The sequence below is a fragment of the Phytophthora parasitica genome (assembly GCF_000247585.1).
Source record: "Phytophthora parasitica INRA-310 unplaced genomic scaffold supercont2.39, whole genome shotgun sequence".
NCBI lineage: Eukaryota > Oomycota > Peronosporomycetes > Peronosporales > Peronosporaceae > Phytophthora > Phytophthora nicotianae.
This window is the reverse complement of record NW_008649025.1, coordinates 30157-47240: the sequence shown is the minus strand read 5'-3', so window position 1 is coordinate 47240 and position 17084 is coordinate 30157. Positions and strand designations below refer to the sequence as shown.

The 17084-nt window shown below is 51.5% G+C and overlaps 8 protein-coding genes across 8 annotated transcripts; 2 read left to right on the top strand and 6 right to left on the bottom strand.

Moving 5' to 3' along the window:
* Positions 1–90: 90 nt before the first annotated feature.
* Positions 91–4350, bottom strand: PPTG_14211 (hypothetical protein; the record flags this gene model as incomplete). Its single annotated transcript, XM_008910755.1, has 1 exon — positions 91–4350. The coding sequence occupies one exon, from the start codon at positions 4348–4350 to the stop codon at positions 91–93; it is 4260 nt and encodes a 1419-aa protein (XP_008909003.1).
* A 965-nt stretch (positions 4351–5315) lies between these two features.
* On the bottom strand, positions 5316–6093 carry PPTG_14210 (hypothetical protein). The gene has a single exon (XM_008910754.1). The coding sequence runs from the start codon at positions 5907–5909 to the stop codon at positions 5394–5396; it is 516 nt and encodes a 171-aa protein (XP_008909002.1). The 5' UTR covers positions 5910–6093; the 3' UTR covers positions 5316–5393.
* Positions 6094–6900: 807 nt separating this feature from the next.
* PPTG_23471 (hypothetical protein) lies at positions 6901–7002 on the bottom strand (the record flags this gene model as incomplete). Its single annotated transcript, XM_008910753.1, has 1 exon — positions 6901–7002. The coding sequence occupies one exon, from the start codon at positions 7000–7002 to the stop codon at positions 6901–6903; it is 102 nt and encodes a 33-aa protein (XP_008909001.1).
* Positions 7003–8667: 1665 nt separating this feature from the next.
* PPTG_14209 (hypothetical protein) lies at positions 8668–9852 on the top strand. Its single transcript, XM_008910752.1, has one exon. It carries the CDS (start codon positions 8690–8692, stop codon positions 9785–9787), a length of 1098 nt encoding a protein of 365 aa, XP_008909000.1. The 5' UTR covers positions 8668–8689; the 3' UTR covers positions 9788–9852.
* A 234-nt stretch (positions 9853–10086) lies between these two features.
* On the bottom strand, positions 10087–10851 carry PPTG_14208 (hypothetical protein; the record flags this gene model as incomplete). The annotated part of the gene is made up of 1 exon (XM_008910751.1): positions 10087–10851. The coding sequence occupies one exon, from the start codon at positions 10849–10851 to the stop codon at positions 10087–10089; it is 765 nt and encodes a 254-aa protein (XP_008908999.1).
* Positions 10852–11827: 976 nt separating this feature from the next.
* Positions 11828–12703, bottom strand: PPTG_14207 (hypothetical protein; the record flags this gene model as incomplete). Its single annotated transcript, XM_008910750.1, has 1 exon — positions 11828–12703. The coding sequence occupies one exon, from the start codon at positions 12701–12703 to the stop codon at positions 11828–11830; it is 876 nt and encodes a 291-aa protein (XP_008908998.1).
* Positions 12704–12914: 211 nt separating this feature from the next.
* Positions 12915–13043, bottom strand: PPTG_23470 (hypothetical protein; the record flags this gene model as incomplete). Its single annotated transcript, XM_008910749.1, has 1 exon — positions 12915–13043. One exon carries the CDS (start codon positions 13041–13043, stop codon positions 12915–12917), a length of 129 nt encoding a protein of 42 aa, XP_008908997.1.
* A 1309-nt stretch (positions 13044–14352) lies between these two features.
* Positions 14353–16674, top strand: PPTG_14206 (hypothetical protein; the record flags this gene model as incomplete). Its single annotated transcript, XM_008910748.1, has 4 exons — positions 14353–14838; positions 15406–15479; positions 15799–15817; positions 16411–16674. The coding sequence occupies 4 exons, from the start codon at positions 14353–14355 to the stop codon at positions 16672–16674; spliced, it is 843 nt and encodes a 280-aa protein (XP_008908996.1).
* Between the last annotated feature and the right edge of the window lie 410 nt (positions 16675–17084).

The window sequence follows — 17084 nt, the reverse complement described above, 5'->3', positions numbered from 1 at the left end:
GCACCAACAAATGAAGCAACCAAAAATCTTGATTCCAGTTCACTACATGTATCTGAGTGTATTCCACCAGTGTTGTGTGCATATAGCAACCTATCCATCCACGGCACGTCCGATCGGCGGGAAAACATCGCCAGACCTGTTGCCAGCCATCCCACCACCCGCCAGTTTGTCTTCAAGAGCTTTCACTACCCGACGCAACTCTTCAATTTCGGTTCTCTGTTTGGCAATGAGCACATCGGGGTCTCCGTCTGCTGCTTCCAATGCTGCCGCTAAGGATTTGCTACCGTTGAATTTATCCTGGTTCATTGCGGAAGCGCCCATACCAGTAGTAGCCAAAGTGGCCCGTTCCATCTGGAGATTGTTCTTAGCAGCAATGAGGGCACTGCGGAGATCATTGATCTCGCGAATGAGTAGCATGTTATCGGACGTGGCTCGCAAGTTCTCACGCTGGTGTTCCTGAGCATCAGCCGCGTACTTGCGCTTGAGAACATGGACAGATTTTTCAAGGTACTGCTTCTGTCGGGCATACTCGAGCTGAATTTCAGCTTCTACTTCTCCTCCTGTACCCACGCTGGCTGACCCAAAGCCGCCTGGGCCATCGTCGGTGGTTACGTATTTGTTGTAGAGTTGCGCTACCTGGAGTGCCAGCTCCTTGGGTGACTGGAGATGGCGTACACACTCGTGAAGATCGCAGCGGAAGCGTCGCATTGATGTTTGTTGGTCGCTTAGAATTTGACGGTGGCCGGCAATGGATTTCTGAAGTGAATTAATGCGTTGACGCTGCTCTCCAATAAGCACGTCGAGCTGTGCATTGCTTTTGTGGAATAGCTCTAGTTCCTGGTCCATCTCTTTGATCTGCGTTTTCATATCTGCGATTTCGTTTTCGCGCGGCTCAATTGCTCGCTTCAATTCCTTGATTTTGTAGTCCAGTACAAACTTGAACTTCTCTAGCTCTTGATTTTTCTTCTTCAGGTCATAAATCCGCTTCTCCTTCTCACCAATAGTCTCATCACGTGCGCGAATCTCCCGTTTGAGAGCTTGGATCTCTTTTTCCAATTGTTTGATGGCTTCGATCACTTCTTTTTCCTTCTCTAGCAACAGTTTGATTTGGTCGCGCTGGTCTTCGATATCCTTCTGTAGCGCAGAAAACTTTTTCTTCATAATGCCATTCTCACCCTTGAATCGCAGTGTTGCCTCGCGCTCAGCCTGCAGCTTGTCTTCGTATTTTTTCTTGAGAGCCTCGATTTCTTCGTCCACGTCCGCTTCGACCTGTGCCACCGTTTCACGATACTCACGACCCAATTCCTCCTTCTCCTCCTCCATTTGCATGCGCAGCTGACGATCCTCATTCAAGCGTTGCTCGAAGTCTTCGGTCACATCGGCCACATATTTATCGTGCGTGGTCACGAGGCGTTGCTGTTCACTTTTCCAATGTTGACTCTGCGCCTCACGCTGGGTGAGCACCTCTTGATATTGCTCAACTTCCTTCATGATCTTCTGTTGGAATGTAGCCTCAGTCTCCTGCATCTGTTGCAAATGGTGTTCTTCCAACTGCTTAATCTTCTCCTCGTACTCCATTTCGATGTCATTCTTGTCTTCTCTCAAGAGTTCGTACTTGTTCTTTTCCAGCTCAATTTCATGCGTGAACTTCTCCGTAAGGTCTTTCAGGTTCTCGTTGTAAGTCATGTCCTTGAGTCGCAGCTGGTATTCGTTGTGAAGCATGAGTTCATCCACCTTGTTCTTTAGTTCCAACATCAATGTGTTCTTCTCCTCTAGATCGGATTTCGTCACCAGAATCTCCTCAGAAAACGATGCCATGTTACCTCCATGCCCTCCAAAACCTTCATGATGGTACGATGAACTGCCAGCATAGCCACCGCTGATTGCTGCTGCTGCGACTGATGAGGCCGACAGAGAAATATCACCCTCCCTTCGTGTCGGACGTCCTTCTTTGTCTCTTACTTCGAAGATGCATACTGCGCCATCCTCACCAGCGGCAAAGAGAAATTGGTCATCAAAGGAAACGCGCAAACGTGTAACAGGAGCACTGAGGCATTGAAACTCAGTCGACTCTCCTGTTAGCGGAAATTTGAAAGCTCTTATTGCTCCTGGACGATCAGGCTCTGCCCCTGCACCAAAAAGTAGCCGTTGTGACCCAGACAACACCAATTGACCCAGAGTGGAATCGCACAGAAATTCCTTAGTTAGTTGAGATGACGGGACCTCAATCTCCTTAAGCAAACGATCACCTCCCACTGCGTAAATGGCGGTACCTTCGCGATTGCAAAGTGCAGAATAGTAGGACACGCCTTTTTGTACGAACTCAGCCTCACGCTTTGCCTCATCAAGATCCCAGTGATAAACCGCACCGTCAAGTCCAGCCGAGACAATGTTGGAATCGTCAGAATTCCAATAAAGACTGCGCACCTTTCCGTTGTGACCTCGAAGAGTAGCAACTAACTCGCCCGTGAAAAGAGAGAATACTTGAATGGTATTACCATTGACTGCCGCGAAAAGATGTCCTCCTGTACTGAACTGGCACTCACGACAAGCCTTCACCGGGAGTTCCTTGAACGAACGAATGTCATCCATAAGGATATTCAGCAAGCGAAGTTTGTCTGCAAAGCCAACCAGCAAATGCAATCCAGAAGGATGGCAGGCTACACTGAAAGCTTCTTCATTGAAGCGCTTGGCCACCTCGCAGGTGCGATCAATATAATTCCAGACGCGAACGGTTCGATCCAAACCGCACGTCACGAGGAGCGGCTTGCGCACACACACGTCCATACCAGTCACGTGCAGGATGCCACCGCCGCTGCCTCCACCAGTAGCGGAGATCGGGTCGCTCGGTTGATGGAAACTTGTGATCACGTATTCGACATCTTCGCTTTGAGTTATCGCAGTGTCTGGCATTGCAACACCGGTCGCTCCACTTAAGTTACCACTAGCGGTCTCATCCACCACCGCTTGGACAGCAGAATGCATTCCTGAGGCGTGGATCTGATAGGGAAACGTGAGTAGTTGAGCGTTGGAAGTGGTGACGACGATGACGTCTTCGTTAGGACTAACAGCAATAGTTGCGACGTAGCCTGTTCCAGTGTCCACTCGGACGAGTCGCTGCAGCGTTAGTATATTAGCCGCATCTTCGAGGAAATGATCTTCTTGTGACGTTGGTGTTGGGCTTGCTTCTTCCTCAACGGACGTCGCTCTGGATGAATCGACATGGTCTCCGCTGTCACTTAAGACTACCCCAAACATGGCCACAGTGTTATCACTGAGTCCACAAAGGAGCCCTTTAGTGGTCGCTGTCAAGCTGTGTACAGCCCTGCCAGGCCCCGGAGATGCACTGAGACGAGTTACGAATTCTCCTCCATGGAAAAGCATGAGATCTCCTGCGGCAGATCCAGCGACTAAATAGTCATCACGTTGCTTGAGCCATGCGTGTGCGAGGAAAATGTGACTCTCCATTCGAGGACTGGGCAACGGGCGGAACGCTGTCTCGAGCACTCTGAAGAAGCGAATCAGCCCCACACCCGTAACGCACACCAACCCAGCATCCACGTCGCTAAATGAGCACGCAGATACTTGGGGTGGGGAAGACGTGGTTGCAACACCTCCGGAGTTGTTTGAGCTAGACGCCATCAAATTGGCATCTGAAGGCGATGAGCTCAAGTGAGCCATGCTACCACTAATGGTATGTTGCGTTGACTGGCCTGCTAGCGCCAACATGGCCGAGCTTGGAGATGCATGAGGTGCCATGACATGCATAGGAGCCTTAACACTAGCCACAGGTTTGCCTTTAGACCAGTTCCAGCACGTCAGCATCCAGTCGGGGGCACCTCCTTGTGTGAGTAGCAGTTGGTTGTCAGCACTGAAGGCCATACTGACGTAGCTCCGAGCCTGGGCATCGGCCGAGCTCAGCACCTTGCGCTTTTTGAGCGTCTTGAGGTCGAAAATACTCACGAGCGCTCGTTCGCTGCGCTCGGCAACTGCAAGAAAGCGGCGACTGGGAGCCAGAGCTGCAGCAGTGACGCCCTCGGAAGCTTCGGTGCCGGCGATAAATTTCTGGCGTTTGTCGTCTAGGGAGCACACGATAATGTGGTGACCGGCAGGATACGCCACAGTCTGGTCGTCGACGAAAGCTACATTAGAGTGGACATCTGTCTTGAGCCCGAAGATATGGCTGGTGGGCAGGCACAAAAGGTAAATGAGGTGCAGATATGGAGATAGCGTAGGGCATCGCACGCGTACCGAGGTATGAGGTTGACCGTCGTCATAGCACGCTGAATCCGAGCGCAAGCTATGAGGTCTCCGTCGGTTGAGGGATCGTTTCGAAGGGTGCGCAGGCATAATTGTGGTTTCATTGACAACCGAAGGAGCTGCTAGCCGCTAGATCGTTTCTTTAAAAAGAACGCTAGCCTTGTTGCCCCCAACAGGCTTGTTACAAGCATCGTGGACAGAGCCTCTGTCGCGGAGGCATACGAGGCATTCGAGTCTTTGTGCTGGTGGAAGGCCCCCAGACCAACGTCGCGTAAGCTTGCTTACGAACGCACCGTGACGAATCCAATTCCACCCTACCGACTCAGTAACCGAGTCAAGCCTAAGCTTCCCGCCGCCGCGATAGACACCAAGAGGATGCAGAAAGATGCTGCCATGCGAGGAGTTCTCACTACCGGGCCCGTAACCGGTAGCAGTGCAAGTTGCAGTGCTGCCAGCTTGGCGCGAATCAGTCCCTGGATCCTTCATCATGGGTACAGGAACACTCTCTCTGGTCCACTCTTCCGACGTTATGAGTCAACTTCGACTTAGGCAAATCGGCCTTGCCATCAGAACTTCTTCGCTCTGCCTATCCTGCCAACGAGCGAGACGGGAAGACGACAGCTGCGGCGGAAAACACCACCAAGTGATGATTCGACAGGTCTCTGCTCTCCAAATCCGCGACCTCATCCCAAGTCTGGATCGATGTATCAAGCGATGTGAAGTCACCAGTCGCGCGTCGGGCGCGAAGCGCGATTGGCCGCACACTGCAGACCGAGCTTCAAGGGATAACGCATCGAAACTATGGCGGGGTAAAGTGCCTTGTTTCGCACTGTAGCGGCATATCGCGCCCGCAATCCTGCGGAAGATCTCTCGATTTGGAGACGCAAGCACGCGATGGCGCACCGAGAGTGAAGCCCGCGCAGCTGCAGCAACGCAGTCGATGACCAGCCACCTCTGAACCGACGCCTTGATACCGACCGCGCCAAAGTTCCTGCCAGGATTCTTGAGCAAAGATGATGGTACGCTACATACAATACAGAAAACATGTCTTGACGGTGTGTGTGGCAGAATTGAGGTAATATTTTTCATAGTACTATAGCTAATAAATATTGAGCCACGCCCTTCCAAGCGCTTTACATCAGCTTGGGGTTGAACACTGCGAGCCTTCGTCGCACGAGGTCGAAAACGCCGTTGCGGCGGAAGAGGCAACAGATCTCGAAACGAGTCTTGGTCAGCAGAAGACGCTCCGACTTGAGTGCTGCGGACTGGCTTTGAAGGCGCTCGAACTGCTGCTCGTGGCTCGCGCGCGCGTCGCCCAGCACCTTCAGCAGTTTCTTCTCCTCCTGGCGCTCCTCAGTCATCTCTGCTAGCGCGGCCGCGACGTCGCTCACCGTGTGTACGTTACCAGCCTCGAGTTCGCGCACGAACTCGTCGATGTCCTCGATGCGGTCGTGGCAGTCGTCAATATCATCACTGTAGGACTCGATCTCCTCCTGCTCATCTTCGAGTGCCAGCTCCAGGTCGCCCAGCTCCATCTCGATCTTGCGCAGTCGCGCGACCGTGGCCTTGAGCACCTGCACCAGCGCGTAGTTGGTCACCTTAACGAGGCGCCGCGACGTCTGTTTGTCCATGGCCACCTTCATGTGCATATTGGCTTCTGTGTTTGAATGTGTTTGGCTTGAAGAAGAATGAGAGGACTCCGCTCTCTCTCTCTCTCTCTCTGTCTCTCTGTCTCGTCGGCTTGCTCTGCTTGTGGGAAATCCGAAAGTGAAGATTGCCACTGCACTTCTGGCGACGCAGACCAGCCATCGGCCAGACGGCCTCACTTTGCACAACCTGAATGAACCCGGCCAGATTATGCGGGGTCGGGCGGTTACGAAATCCGGTCGCAAAAACGCGCTACAGTACGATTCTGTAGGTGTGATTGGTCACAGCTCACAAAGTTTTAGATATCAGCCAATCCTATAATCGGAAAACCAGCAACAGGTCTGGTAGCCAGATATTTTAGTCAATTTGTATTTAGGCAGCAACTTCATCCACGTACAGGCTGGCTCAGCGAGACATGGCAAGCGGGTCTCCACAGCCGACTCCGGTACGATGAGTCCGCCATGCACTTTGATCTTCCTCCCCCAAAGGTGTTGAAGCTGCGAAACTCCGCTGTCGTAATTGGCGATCCCTGCAGTCATTTTATCTGATCTGCGTTGTTCAGCCCGCTAACTTGCCGACACAAGCGAGCTCGAATTTAGAGATAGTTTGTATAGAAGCAGTCTGCTACAAAACAAAATACATATCGGCAGTGTTGCGGCACCAAATCAGAATTTCGTGCGAACTTATGGCACCGGACCACTTGACCTGGATGGCAAAGCGCGCTGTGGCAGCCCAGCAGGTTTAAGTCACGGGATCCCGAAGGAAGACGCCTTGTCCACGCCGGCGCCGGTCATCCTGATGGCCGAGCTGCCATGTGGTGCATCTGAGTGACCGCTCTTCTCCACGGCAGCCAACTCTGGTGACTCTCATCCCAGCAAAAACGAGGCGATTTCGCCATATTGGACACGCACGTCACCGAAAGGCGCTCGCCGCTCGGGACAACCTGCATAAGGTCAGCTCAACATTGTCCGGTCGAAGGACTGGCTGCGATCTTCAGGATCGGGCCTCGTCGGCCACAACGCGGCAGGTTTGAAGTCCGTGGCGACCGCCTTCATAGCCGTTGAACAGCGGCGCAATCGCCACCGCCCGGGGCATCAACACGCAGCAAACACTGAGCAGTACGCACAGCAGTGCTTAAGAAGTTCATGTAGCAGACAGCAACTTCGTTAACGTTGCGTTTTCGCAATGCAACACTGGACTTAACAACGTCGAACTCGTCGAACTCGTCGAACTAGGGAGAGAGCAAAGTCGATTTTCTCTTAGGACGTCGAACTATATCATTCGAAGTAGTTGGACTGTACAATAATGGACTACATGTATAATACTAGTATTAATATCCCCGGATACTTGTGTACTTGCCTCGAAGCATAGACGCCCGCCCCACTGGGGCCCCAGACGGCAGCAAGCTCGACGCTAGCGACGTACGACGCCATGATGGACTTCGGTGCAATTGTGCTACATTGCGTGTAACTAACATAGAGCGAGGCAGCGACAGAGGCGCTTTTGTTGAAACAGCGAATGCGTGAGTATCTTCGCCACTTCGACGCCGTGTGCGCGGCGGGGCATCCTGTGCATTTTACAATCCCGACTCGTCGTCCTCGACGCCCGTCATGGGGCGGAAGATCGAGCTCTCCGCGGACATGCGCTGAAAGCAGCAGGGTTCGATCGTGTGGCTGTAGCCTACAGTGTAGGAGGCAACCTTGAAGTGGCACATGAACTGTAGAAACCAAAACAGGCTTTGTCGGTTGTGTCATCATCTCGAACACACACACGCCCGCCACCTCATTGCGGCTCCCGCCTTGGTGCTCTTGCAGCAGACGTTTTTTTCCCGAGCGCGGTGATCGCTTGGCCCAGACGAGGGGGGCATTAGCCCTAAAGCAGACGGTTGACAAACACGCGGATAAGAATCCCCCAAGGCACTTCGGGAAAGCTTCAACCTGTGATCTCGAGATCGGGCTTCCCGACAGAGCTCTTTCAGCTTGCTTTGCTTTGCTGATCAATTCAAAGCTGACGCCAACGGAGCGAGCGCGCTCACTTGCCAAACCGGAGCTGCACTCCAACTCGGTGACCCAACTTGGGGACACCGGTCCGGTGCCACCTAGGGGACTGCTGCTGTGCGCGTGACTACAGTTGCAGTCACACAATCCGTTAAACCTCTATGCTCGCCAGAGCCGTGCGATTCGTCACCGCGTGATGAGTGCGTCGACCACCGCAGCATACACTTACATGCCTCTGCGAGCTTGCAAATCACGTGTTCATCTTGTCGGTAAGACGAATAATCGGTGGAGTAATCGTGTACTGCCTACTCAACCACAGGTACCGACCGACATAACAAGGAGGTCCTCGAGTGTCTCCATGCCAAGAATATCTCGACTCCGACTGTGGGTTGGCCAATTTGAAAGGCGGAGGGAGACCCATGCGCATTGGACTCAAACTTTCCAGCAGTGAAATGAAAGCGAGATCGAGTTGCTGACATTTCCTCTGTTGAAAGGTGGAAAATGTAGTGCATTGTACCAAGCTAGCCTATTTTACCGCTGGTAATTCGCTGGAAGATCGTTGCCAATGCTATTCGTGCTGTCAAGTGTCGAGCTATAGGGATGCTCGAGTGGCAAATAACATATTAAAATTAATGCCGCCTGCACTGTTAACTGCTTCGCTGCGGCACGCTGTCAGCACGCAGAGTCCGCTGTCAGCATCAGTCTTCTTACACCTTATTGGCCAAAACTCATTTGTCCCAATGGCCATTGTTTCCCATTTCCTAGTTTGATCAAGACGATAGGTCATGGCAGCGCCAACTCGGTTGTTAACGTTCAAGGGCCACCGCGACTCAGTGAACACGCTGCTATGCGAGGAGGACGTGCACCCTAATGTATTGGCGTCCGGAGGCGATGACGGCACGTGCCGGTTGTGGGATGTTCGCACTGCGCGAGTGACTAAGTGTTTCAATGTGAAGAAAGCGCTCGGCACGGATAACATGGACGAGAGTGCTGTCAACTCGCTGGCCTTTGGCAAGACCTCAGAAGGTGCAGAAAGCGCGTACATCTACGTAGCGGCTGGCAACAAGGTGCTCACGTTTGACATGCGGCAACCGGCGCTGATCGTGAACTGCGCGGACCGTGAAGTGTTCCAACACAACGAAGACGAGATCAACGTGCTATCGCGACACCCGGGCAAGCACGGCAAGTTCTTATCGGCACCCGATGACACTGGTGATATCTGTGTATACGACCTCGAGAGCCATTGCCTGTTCAAGACACTGCGAGGCCAGCACACCAACATTTGTAGCACCGCACCCTTCCGCCCCAACGCTCCGTGGGACCTGATTTCTGGAGGAATGGACGGCATGCTACTCTTCTGGGACTTTTCTCGCGGTAGAGTCAAGTTTAGCATCGATCTCAATACGGGTGTGAATGGACTGGGTAACAGCGCTTCCGTTGAAGAATCCGGCTCGGGCACCCAGCAATTGTTCAATCCGCCTCTGGTGCACTCACTGGCGTTCGCATCAAATGGAAAGTCTTTTGCGGCTGGCCTGGGAGATTCCAGTATTGCCGTTGTAAACTTTGGCTCGAAGCAAATCGTGCGCCGGCTAAAACACCACGGCGCTATGGTTTCCCAGGTTCTCTTCCCTGCATTTAGCCCCGACGACCGCCTCGTGTCCACCGCTAACGACGCGAAAGTGTGCATGTGGGACTACCATGCAGCGCTCTCACTAGACGCTTCCGACGCCCTCAACGATATCGACCCCATGGCGCCAAATCCATTCGTGGTCATGGAGTTTGCACTGACTAATAGTCCCAATGCCATCGCCACCACAGGCCAGCAGAACCTGATCGTTGTTGCTGATGTGTCCAAGGAGATTTCAGCGTACTCCGTGGTGTAAATGTTGTGGATGCCGCACGCAACGGATTAAAAATTAGACTTGGATCGCGTTTTTGCTTCTCTCTCTCTCTCTCTCTCTCTCTCTCTCTCTCTCTCTCCATTTTGGTGTGTGACACATCGTGAAGTGAATACTACCTCCGTTCGGAAAATATCGCACGATCTAAAAAAAAAGTTGCAGCGCTCCGCCTCGTTTTTTTGGGGATTATAAACTGCTCAGAGGTGGCGGCGACTTCGACAAGATCTCGAGAATAAAAACACTAAAAGATCGTAGTACGCTGCAGGCGTGCATGCTCCGCCGCATTAAAAGTATAGAAATGGGTCAAAATGTGTAGGTGATGGCGGGGAGAGCGGGGGAGAGCGCGGAGAAGGCTGAGTAGAAGCTTGCGGAAGTGGCGGATCGATCCACGAAGCAACTGCGAGCGCCAGGATAGATTGCTGCGCAAGGCCGAAACTTGTAGTATCGCACTGCAACGATGCTGGAAGTTTTCCAGCTCGGATCAGCTTATCTTTGTGAAAGTGAGCCAATTTGTAGTCGTTGCGGCCTTCACAATTCATGATCTCCTTCATGACCAGCTGTAGCGTCCAGAATGTCTTGTTCAGCGTTTCTGCAGTCATGATTTCGTACGCATGCTCAACCTCCTGGATTATGTCTTGAATTGTGCGAGATGTTGTGCGCGACTGCACAGACTGAATGCTGGCGAACAGCCCTAAATCCAGGCAGTTGAGGTCGGAACTTTGCGCTGGCTGATTGGGCGATGCGATTACAGATCGAGACGCGGTCCACCTTCTTCCTCCCTCGCTCATGCTTGTGTGACTTGACGTCAGCAGCCACACCTGTCCCCAATGCGGCACTGCCTCGCTTCCATATTCGCGAAACAGCAGAGCGATGAAAGCCAAACTCCTCCGCGGCTTGCGCAATTTCTCCGTAGGCGAGTACTCCTTTGTTGCTACGAAGATATTTTCCGAACGGAGGTAGTAGTTGAACTTCGCTATTTCTTTCAAAAATTTTCTGAAAACGTCATTAAGCACTTTTCCTGAAAAAAAGTTCTTGCCTTGACTGCTCATAGTTTATGGCCAACCATAATAAAAAAAAGATCAAAAGTGGGCCGAAACCAATGCGCACTTTTCTATACAAAGTACTTTTTATTGAAAAAGCCATTTTATAAAATGGGAGCAGTCTCAAACAACTTTTAGATGAAAGCTACGCACGATAACGAAGACGTCCCACGTCTTAAATGGGAATGGAAAATATATTTCGAGAGATCTGATTGGCCGGGATGGCAAGCGACATTTCATCGCATCGAAACTTCTACAAGTTCGTTGTCGTTGAGTAATAAACAGTGATGCCGATCCGTGCGATCGGATCAAACAGAACAAACGATGAAGCAATCTGCCGTTTTTTTTTTGTTTGTTTCAACGGTTTCTTCGCGATATCTGCCCAATTTTCTACACTTGGTTTTAGTAAAGGTGAACACCCTTCAAAACTGATTGCTGCTCTAGAAGAACGCAACGGAGCTGTAGTTGGAGTCGATCGAGAGCCTGCGGTCGGTCGCGTTCACTCCGAATAGTTCAGCAAGTGGGATCTTATAGCCTCGCATTCCTGGGAGGCGACGCTCTTGGGGGAACTTCAAATCGTTGTGTAAAGGAAATGGCGGATTCCGATACTCGCCCAGCGGTTCAAAGTGGTCATCGGGAGGCTCCAGCTCCGATGCATGTACTGCATTCGAATCGTCAGCGTCAAGCAGCTCTTGGAATACCTCCACCCAATTCTCTAGGGGATCGCGCCCCTCGCCGGCATCGTCGTCGTGCTGTTCGTCAGCGTTAGCGCTCAAATCAAATTTGTCTCCGGTCTCTTTAACAGTGCTGGTTGGACTCGACGGTTGTGCCAATTGTAGTGAGTTGATTTCCGTCACAGATCACACATCAGACGCCGCAGATTCACCCTCAGTATCCGAATAGAGGGGTGATTCATTACGTGGTCTGCTACGACGCGCACGTACTGGTGTTCCAAACACCACTGCTTTAGTCAATTCATTAGGGTTTACGATCCGCTTTTTCGGCTCCATCGGCTTTCTTCCCCGAAACTCGCGTTCCCGTACTTGTCGTCGAATAGCAGCAATTTTCTAGCTTTTTCAGCAGCGAGTCTGTTTCGGCGAGCGGTGTGAATCAGCGCTAGCTCTGAAAAATATCGCTCACACGTAGCAGTATTCACCCCCATCGCAAATATCGACAGTGCAAGTTCACACAGCGCGAAGTTTCGACCATGACGCATCTTGGTACCTTTAGCAACTTGCCAGAATGCGGCGAGAGGCGGCGTCTCTAAGCCTTCAAAGTCTTTAGTGCACTTGCCACTTGAAATGTATTTCCCGTTGATCCACTCGGACATCTCCCCCTTGATCGACGGAGCATCCTTGTCAAACAACTTACGGTAGTAGAGCAGTGCAAAGTTTGTAAGTTCGTCCACTACCCTCGCGGGTAGCTGATTCAACACCTCCAGCCTTTTCACATCCAAAGCGAAAGCAAGCATGAACAATGGTTGTTCACAGTCGGCCCAGCGTTTCTCCAGCAACCCCGTTAGAGTTTCGCTATACGATGAAGTTGAGAAGGCGTCGAAGAGCTGTTGAAAGCAAAATGTGACGTCGCTGAGAGTGTTGTTGTCGTGCTGAAGCATGAATGATGCCAAACAAAGAGGTCTCACCAATTGCTCGGCTTCCTCCAAACATGACCAGAACTCTGGATCATCTAACACAACCAAGGCGTCGGGGAATTCGTCATCGTCCCAGTTGTCGGCCATAAATTGGCGAAGGGCCGTTCGAACACGTAATAATGACGCAAAGCAGCCTTGCATTGAGTTCCACCTTGTATCACACAGAGGCAGAAGGCTCCAATCCCCTTTCTTCCCATACGTCTCCACCATTGCTTTTTCACCCTCACCAGCCACTTCGAGGATGACCCATTGAGGCAGTTTACCACAGCTGATGCTTGAGCAGCGACATCCCGAAATGTTGTTTGAAGTACCCCCTTCACCAAGTTATTGATGGAGTGAGCAAAGCATCGCAGGAAAATCACCTTTGGCCAGCGTAGAGCTAGGATACGGCGAGCCCGTGCACACTGGCCTGCGTCATCAGTTACGACCGCTCCAATTGACCACCCATTGCTTTCGAGTTGGAGCATGACCTTTTCCATGTGTTCCGCGATGGCCACTCCATCATGACGATCGCTGGTTGGAAATAGACCGATTGCACACACTGCACCATATAGGGATATCTGGCAACCAAGCAGGTGCATCCTCGCAATGTTCATCCAGACGTCCGAGAGAAAGTTGACCTTTGCTTCTGTTAGAAACTGCGCCCGGCGTATAATGCTTTTGTCGTCTTCGAATGCAGTCTTCGCACACCTGTCGATAATACGACCACCAAGCACTTGGCGAGATGGTGACGAAGCTACACTTAATGCGTTCAAAAATGCAAATAGGTTCCTCGTAGAGGGGCGGGAGATAAACAAGTCGGGGAGTCTATTGTCAGCTTGAAACTCCACAAGGAGTCTCTCGAGCTCCTCGGTCATGCCGGGATCAAAGCGCTGAGAGAAGTAGTCGGGGATCTGGGATTGTTCTCCAGGCGGCAACGATGACAATTCACGCTCGTCATCATGTCGACTGTACGGTCGAAATTCTTGTGAGCTCGGTTTTGCCCAGCTTGGACCGTGGCGGCAGTCCTCGAGATGGGCTTCAAAAATTTCCTTTCGTGCTCGAATGTCTTCAACGAGTACGGAGCTAGCTCCTACTCTTAAGGCAGGTCGGGCCGCGGCCAGGCAAAGACGACACTGGTGGAACTTGTTCGACTTGTTGCAGCTCCGATCGATAGCTTCAAAATGGTGCGAGCGGAAGATGGTGGCGTTGGCATGATTGTAATGTCGGCGTGGCTTGTGGCACTTGGAGGGATACTTGGTGATCTTGGGATGAATTCAATTGTGAGTGGTTTCACCAGTAAAATTGAGCTTATTTACTTGGCAGATCCGCCACCGTGGTGGCCACGTGGCGGGGAATCGCCACGTGTCTCCATGTGATCGTTGCATGAGCATGCAACGTAGACACGTAAGAACCGTTCCAACGCGTTGGAACAATCAGACAACTAACCATTTTATGGAACAAACCGTGTGATCGACATCACTGTAATAAATATGGCTGGAAGCCAGTACTGATGATTTGGTTCGAACGCTTTTGTTTGTCGCATCCCAGCCCCGTGCTGACCGCACCTTACTTGGTCTGTCGCGAAGGTCTCGGGTTCCGTGGTTTGAGTGTTAGACCACGTAGTTCGACTCATCGACGGCGTTATGAACTCGTTTTCTGGACCAGGAGCCGTGATACACCTGCGGCCACGTGCATGTGCTGCGTTGGCTTACCAAGTTTCACTCCAATCGATGCGAATGGAGACCGTCCGTCATGAACGGCGCAGCCCTGTGTGGCCACCTCGACGTGGTGCTGTGGCTCCATGAGAACAGAAGTGAGGGTTGTACCGTACACGCCATGGATAACGCCGTAAGGAATCGCGACTGGGCAATGGTGCAATGGCTTCACGCAAACCGCAGCGAAGGATGCTCAAGAGGTGCGATGGACTGGGCTGCTGCAGCTGGAAATCTGCGTTTGGTGCAGTGGTTCCACATACACCGGCGAGAAGGATGTACAACAAGAGCAAGATGACTGGGCTGCTGATGCTGGTCATTTGGATACCGTTCAATGGCTGCACAACAACAGGATTGAGGGGGACGCGGGCCGCGCTCTTTGTGTTGCAGCAAGCAGTGGCCACCTGGAAGTCGTGTGGTGGCTGCACGCAACGAGGGGGCAAGGAGCAAAGCGGTGATATGGACAGTCAAGCGGCCCTTGAAATCGCAGACGCGCATAACCACTCGGACGTAGTTGAGTGGTTTCAAGCGCATCAAAAGGCATGCAACCCGCTAGATTGCGACTCTGGATATCAAGTCACGTCCCGAGCAGACCGTGGGTCTGAACAAGTCCGCTGTCATTTCATGTTAAAGTATCCCGTGTCATATGTGGTACGCTGGATACGCCGTGCGTGTGGTGATCATTCGGTTGAGTAAATGCCTTATTCTGGCGACTTGGAAGTATTTTCTAGCGCAGGGATGCCCTTGCCATTGATACCCAACAACCGAAGGTTAGCTTCTCTGGATTTTAATCCAGAAGTTACCTCAGCCTTTAGCTGAGAGATCAACAGCGAGAACATTTCGAAGTGGCACGTTGAAGTTTTTTTAAGTCTCGACGGTTTTATACACTTGGCTACAAAGTTTGCTGGTGAAATCAAGATAAAGTACAACATACGGGTCAATGCCTAAAACTAAAAATATGAATCTTTAGTTTCTATTAGTGATAAAGTAGCCCCCCCCCCCCCGTTTTACAGACTAGGGCTGAAAAAAAATAATTGAAGGTACCGTTCGCGCCTCTTTAGCATATACTTAGACGAACTTCCACGGAGCCGTCGAAGTTGTATAAATATTTGAACAACCCGATGCAATTTAGACCAATAGCGAGGCATCCCGTAAGTGCTTTTTCGACATTTGTGTTCGTGCATACTGACAGATATGCAATCATACAAAAGACTTTAGAAATCCCTCAAGTGGTCGCCGACGGCCACAAGTATGCGTAGCCCAAAGCAAGCACGGCATAACGCCAATGAGGGGTAAATATGGCGGTAGAATCCCCCAGGCGCACGATGCAAGTACGGCACAACGACAAGGACGGGCTGTGCGTGCTAACGTTGACATTGTGGGGAGGTGGTGCTAAGGAGTACATGAAGTTGTGTTTGGCGAGCACGAAATGTAGGTCGGCGCGCGGTAAGCCCAATGAATGACACGATAACTATGTCAGAACCTCGGAAATAACGTGGTTTATGATAGTTGATGCTATATATGCTTTGCTAAACGGATGGAGAAATGAGAAGGACGAAATTTATTTTTATGATAGATGGGATATAAAATAAAGAACCGTCATAATTGCAGCGTGGTGATCCATACACAAGTGCGGCCGGCTAATTGGGACCTATCTCCGTTTGGTTGTGTCACTTGCCAGGGGAACATGGCGCGGTGAAAACTACGGTTTTATTTAGTTGGAAACGCAGTTTGGCAGCGAAATAAACTTTAGCTATGGTTGCGGTAGCGGAACGTCAGCTCTTGTAAGGGTGGGATACCACGTAATGCGAAGTACCCATACACGACGTGTTGGTCCAGTTGTAGTCGTAAAGATCGCAATTCAGATGGCGGGAGTGATTAACGAAACCACTCTCGTTGCCGTATGCGCGTGCATCGATGACTAGTTCCATTTTATTTTCCCGGTACGGCTTGCTCTTCATTCGAGCCTGATAGCGTCTGTCGTGGCGATTGTTGGTATCGCCGGCGAGAAGGACTTCGACATCGTACTCGATGACAAAATCACCTTTTGGAATTACTCCGCACAGACGACCCCAAGCGTGACGCGAGTCTTGACCAAATCAAGGCGAAATTGTGGCTTGAAGCGATTTCCGCATTCGCTGCCCGCAGAGCAGTTACTTGAATCGCAGACACAACACATGGCGATATTCACGCATGTACTTGTTATCATTATTTCGTTGGTAGATCAGCAGTGGTCGTGCACCCACATCTTTTGTCAGTCCGAGCGGAGTGTCTTGCGGCTGGATACGGTCGAGTGACGAAGAAAACATTGCTGTCAATGCGGGATATGTCGAGTGGACACTGGTGAATCGGGACAAAGTCGTAGCCGCCGCCGACAAATGGCAGTTCGCCGGGACTGTTGCGTACAAGTACGGAATGATTGTTCGGGCGTTCCGCAAACTGGTCGATTTGTTGGTGATATTCTGGTGGCGCAGCCACGACCGCTGAGCGCCGATATCGGCCGTTGTGTCGGTATGGACTGACCACCTGGAATAGCGGCAACACGATGTGGATGATGTAGCCCGGACTGGTCAGCAGTGTCGTCCTGCTGCGCGGGAGTGTGCATCGCTCCGAAAATTTGTGTTATGAGTGACAGTCATACCGAGCTACCTGGTCAGGTTGGTGCCGTTAATGACGCATATCTTCGCCGCTGCAACGAGGATGGCGTGGCAAAGAGATTAGAGACTTGGCATCATTTTACACACTGAACGTTGGTACGGCCTGTGTGCCGTTGCAATGTGATCTTTATAAACGATTAGCGCCGGGCGATGGATCTCGCTGTCCGTTAGATGGTGAGACTGGGTGAAGGAAGCTGTTCTTGTCCGGGGTAGATTTGAACATCGGAGAGAGTGGTGGTG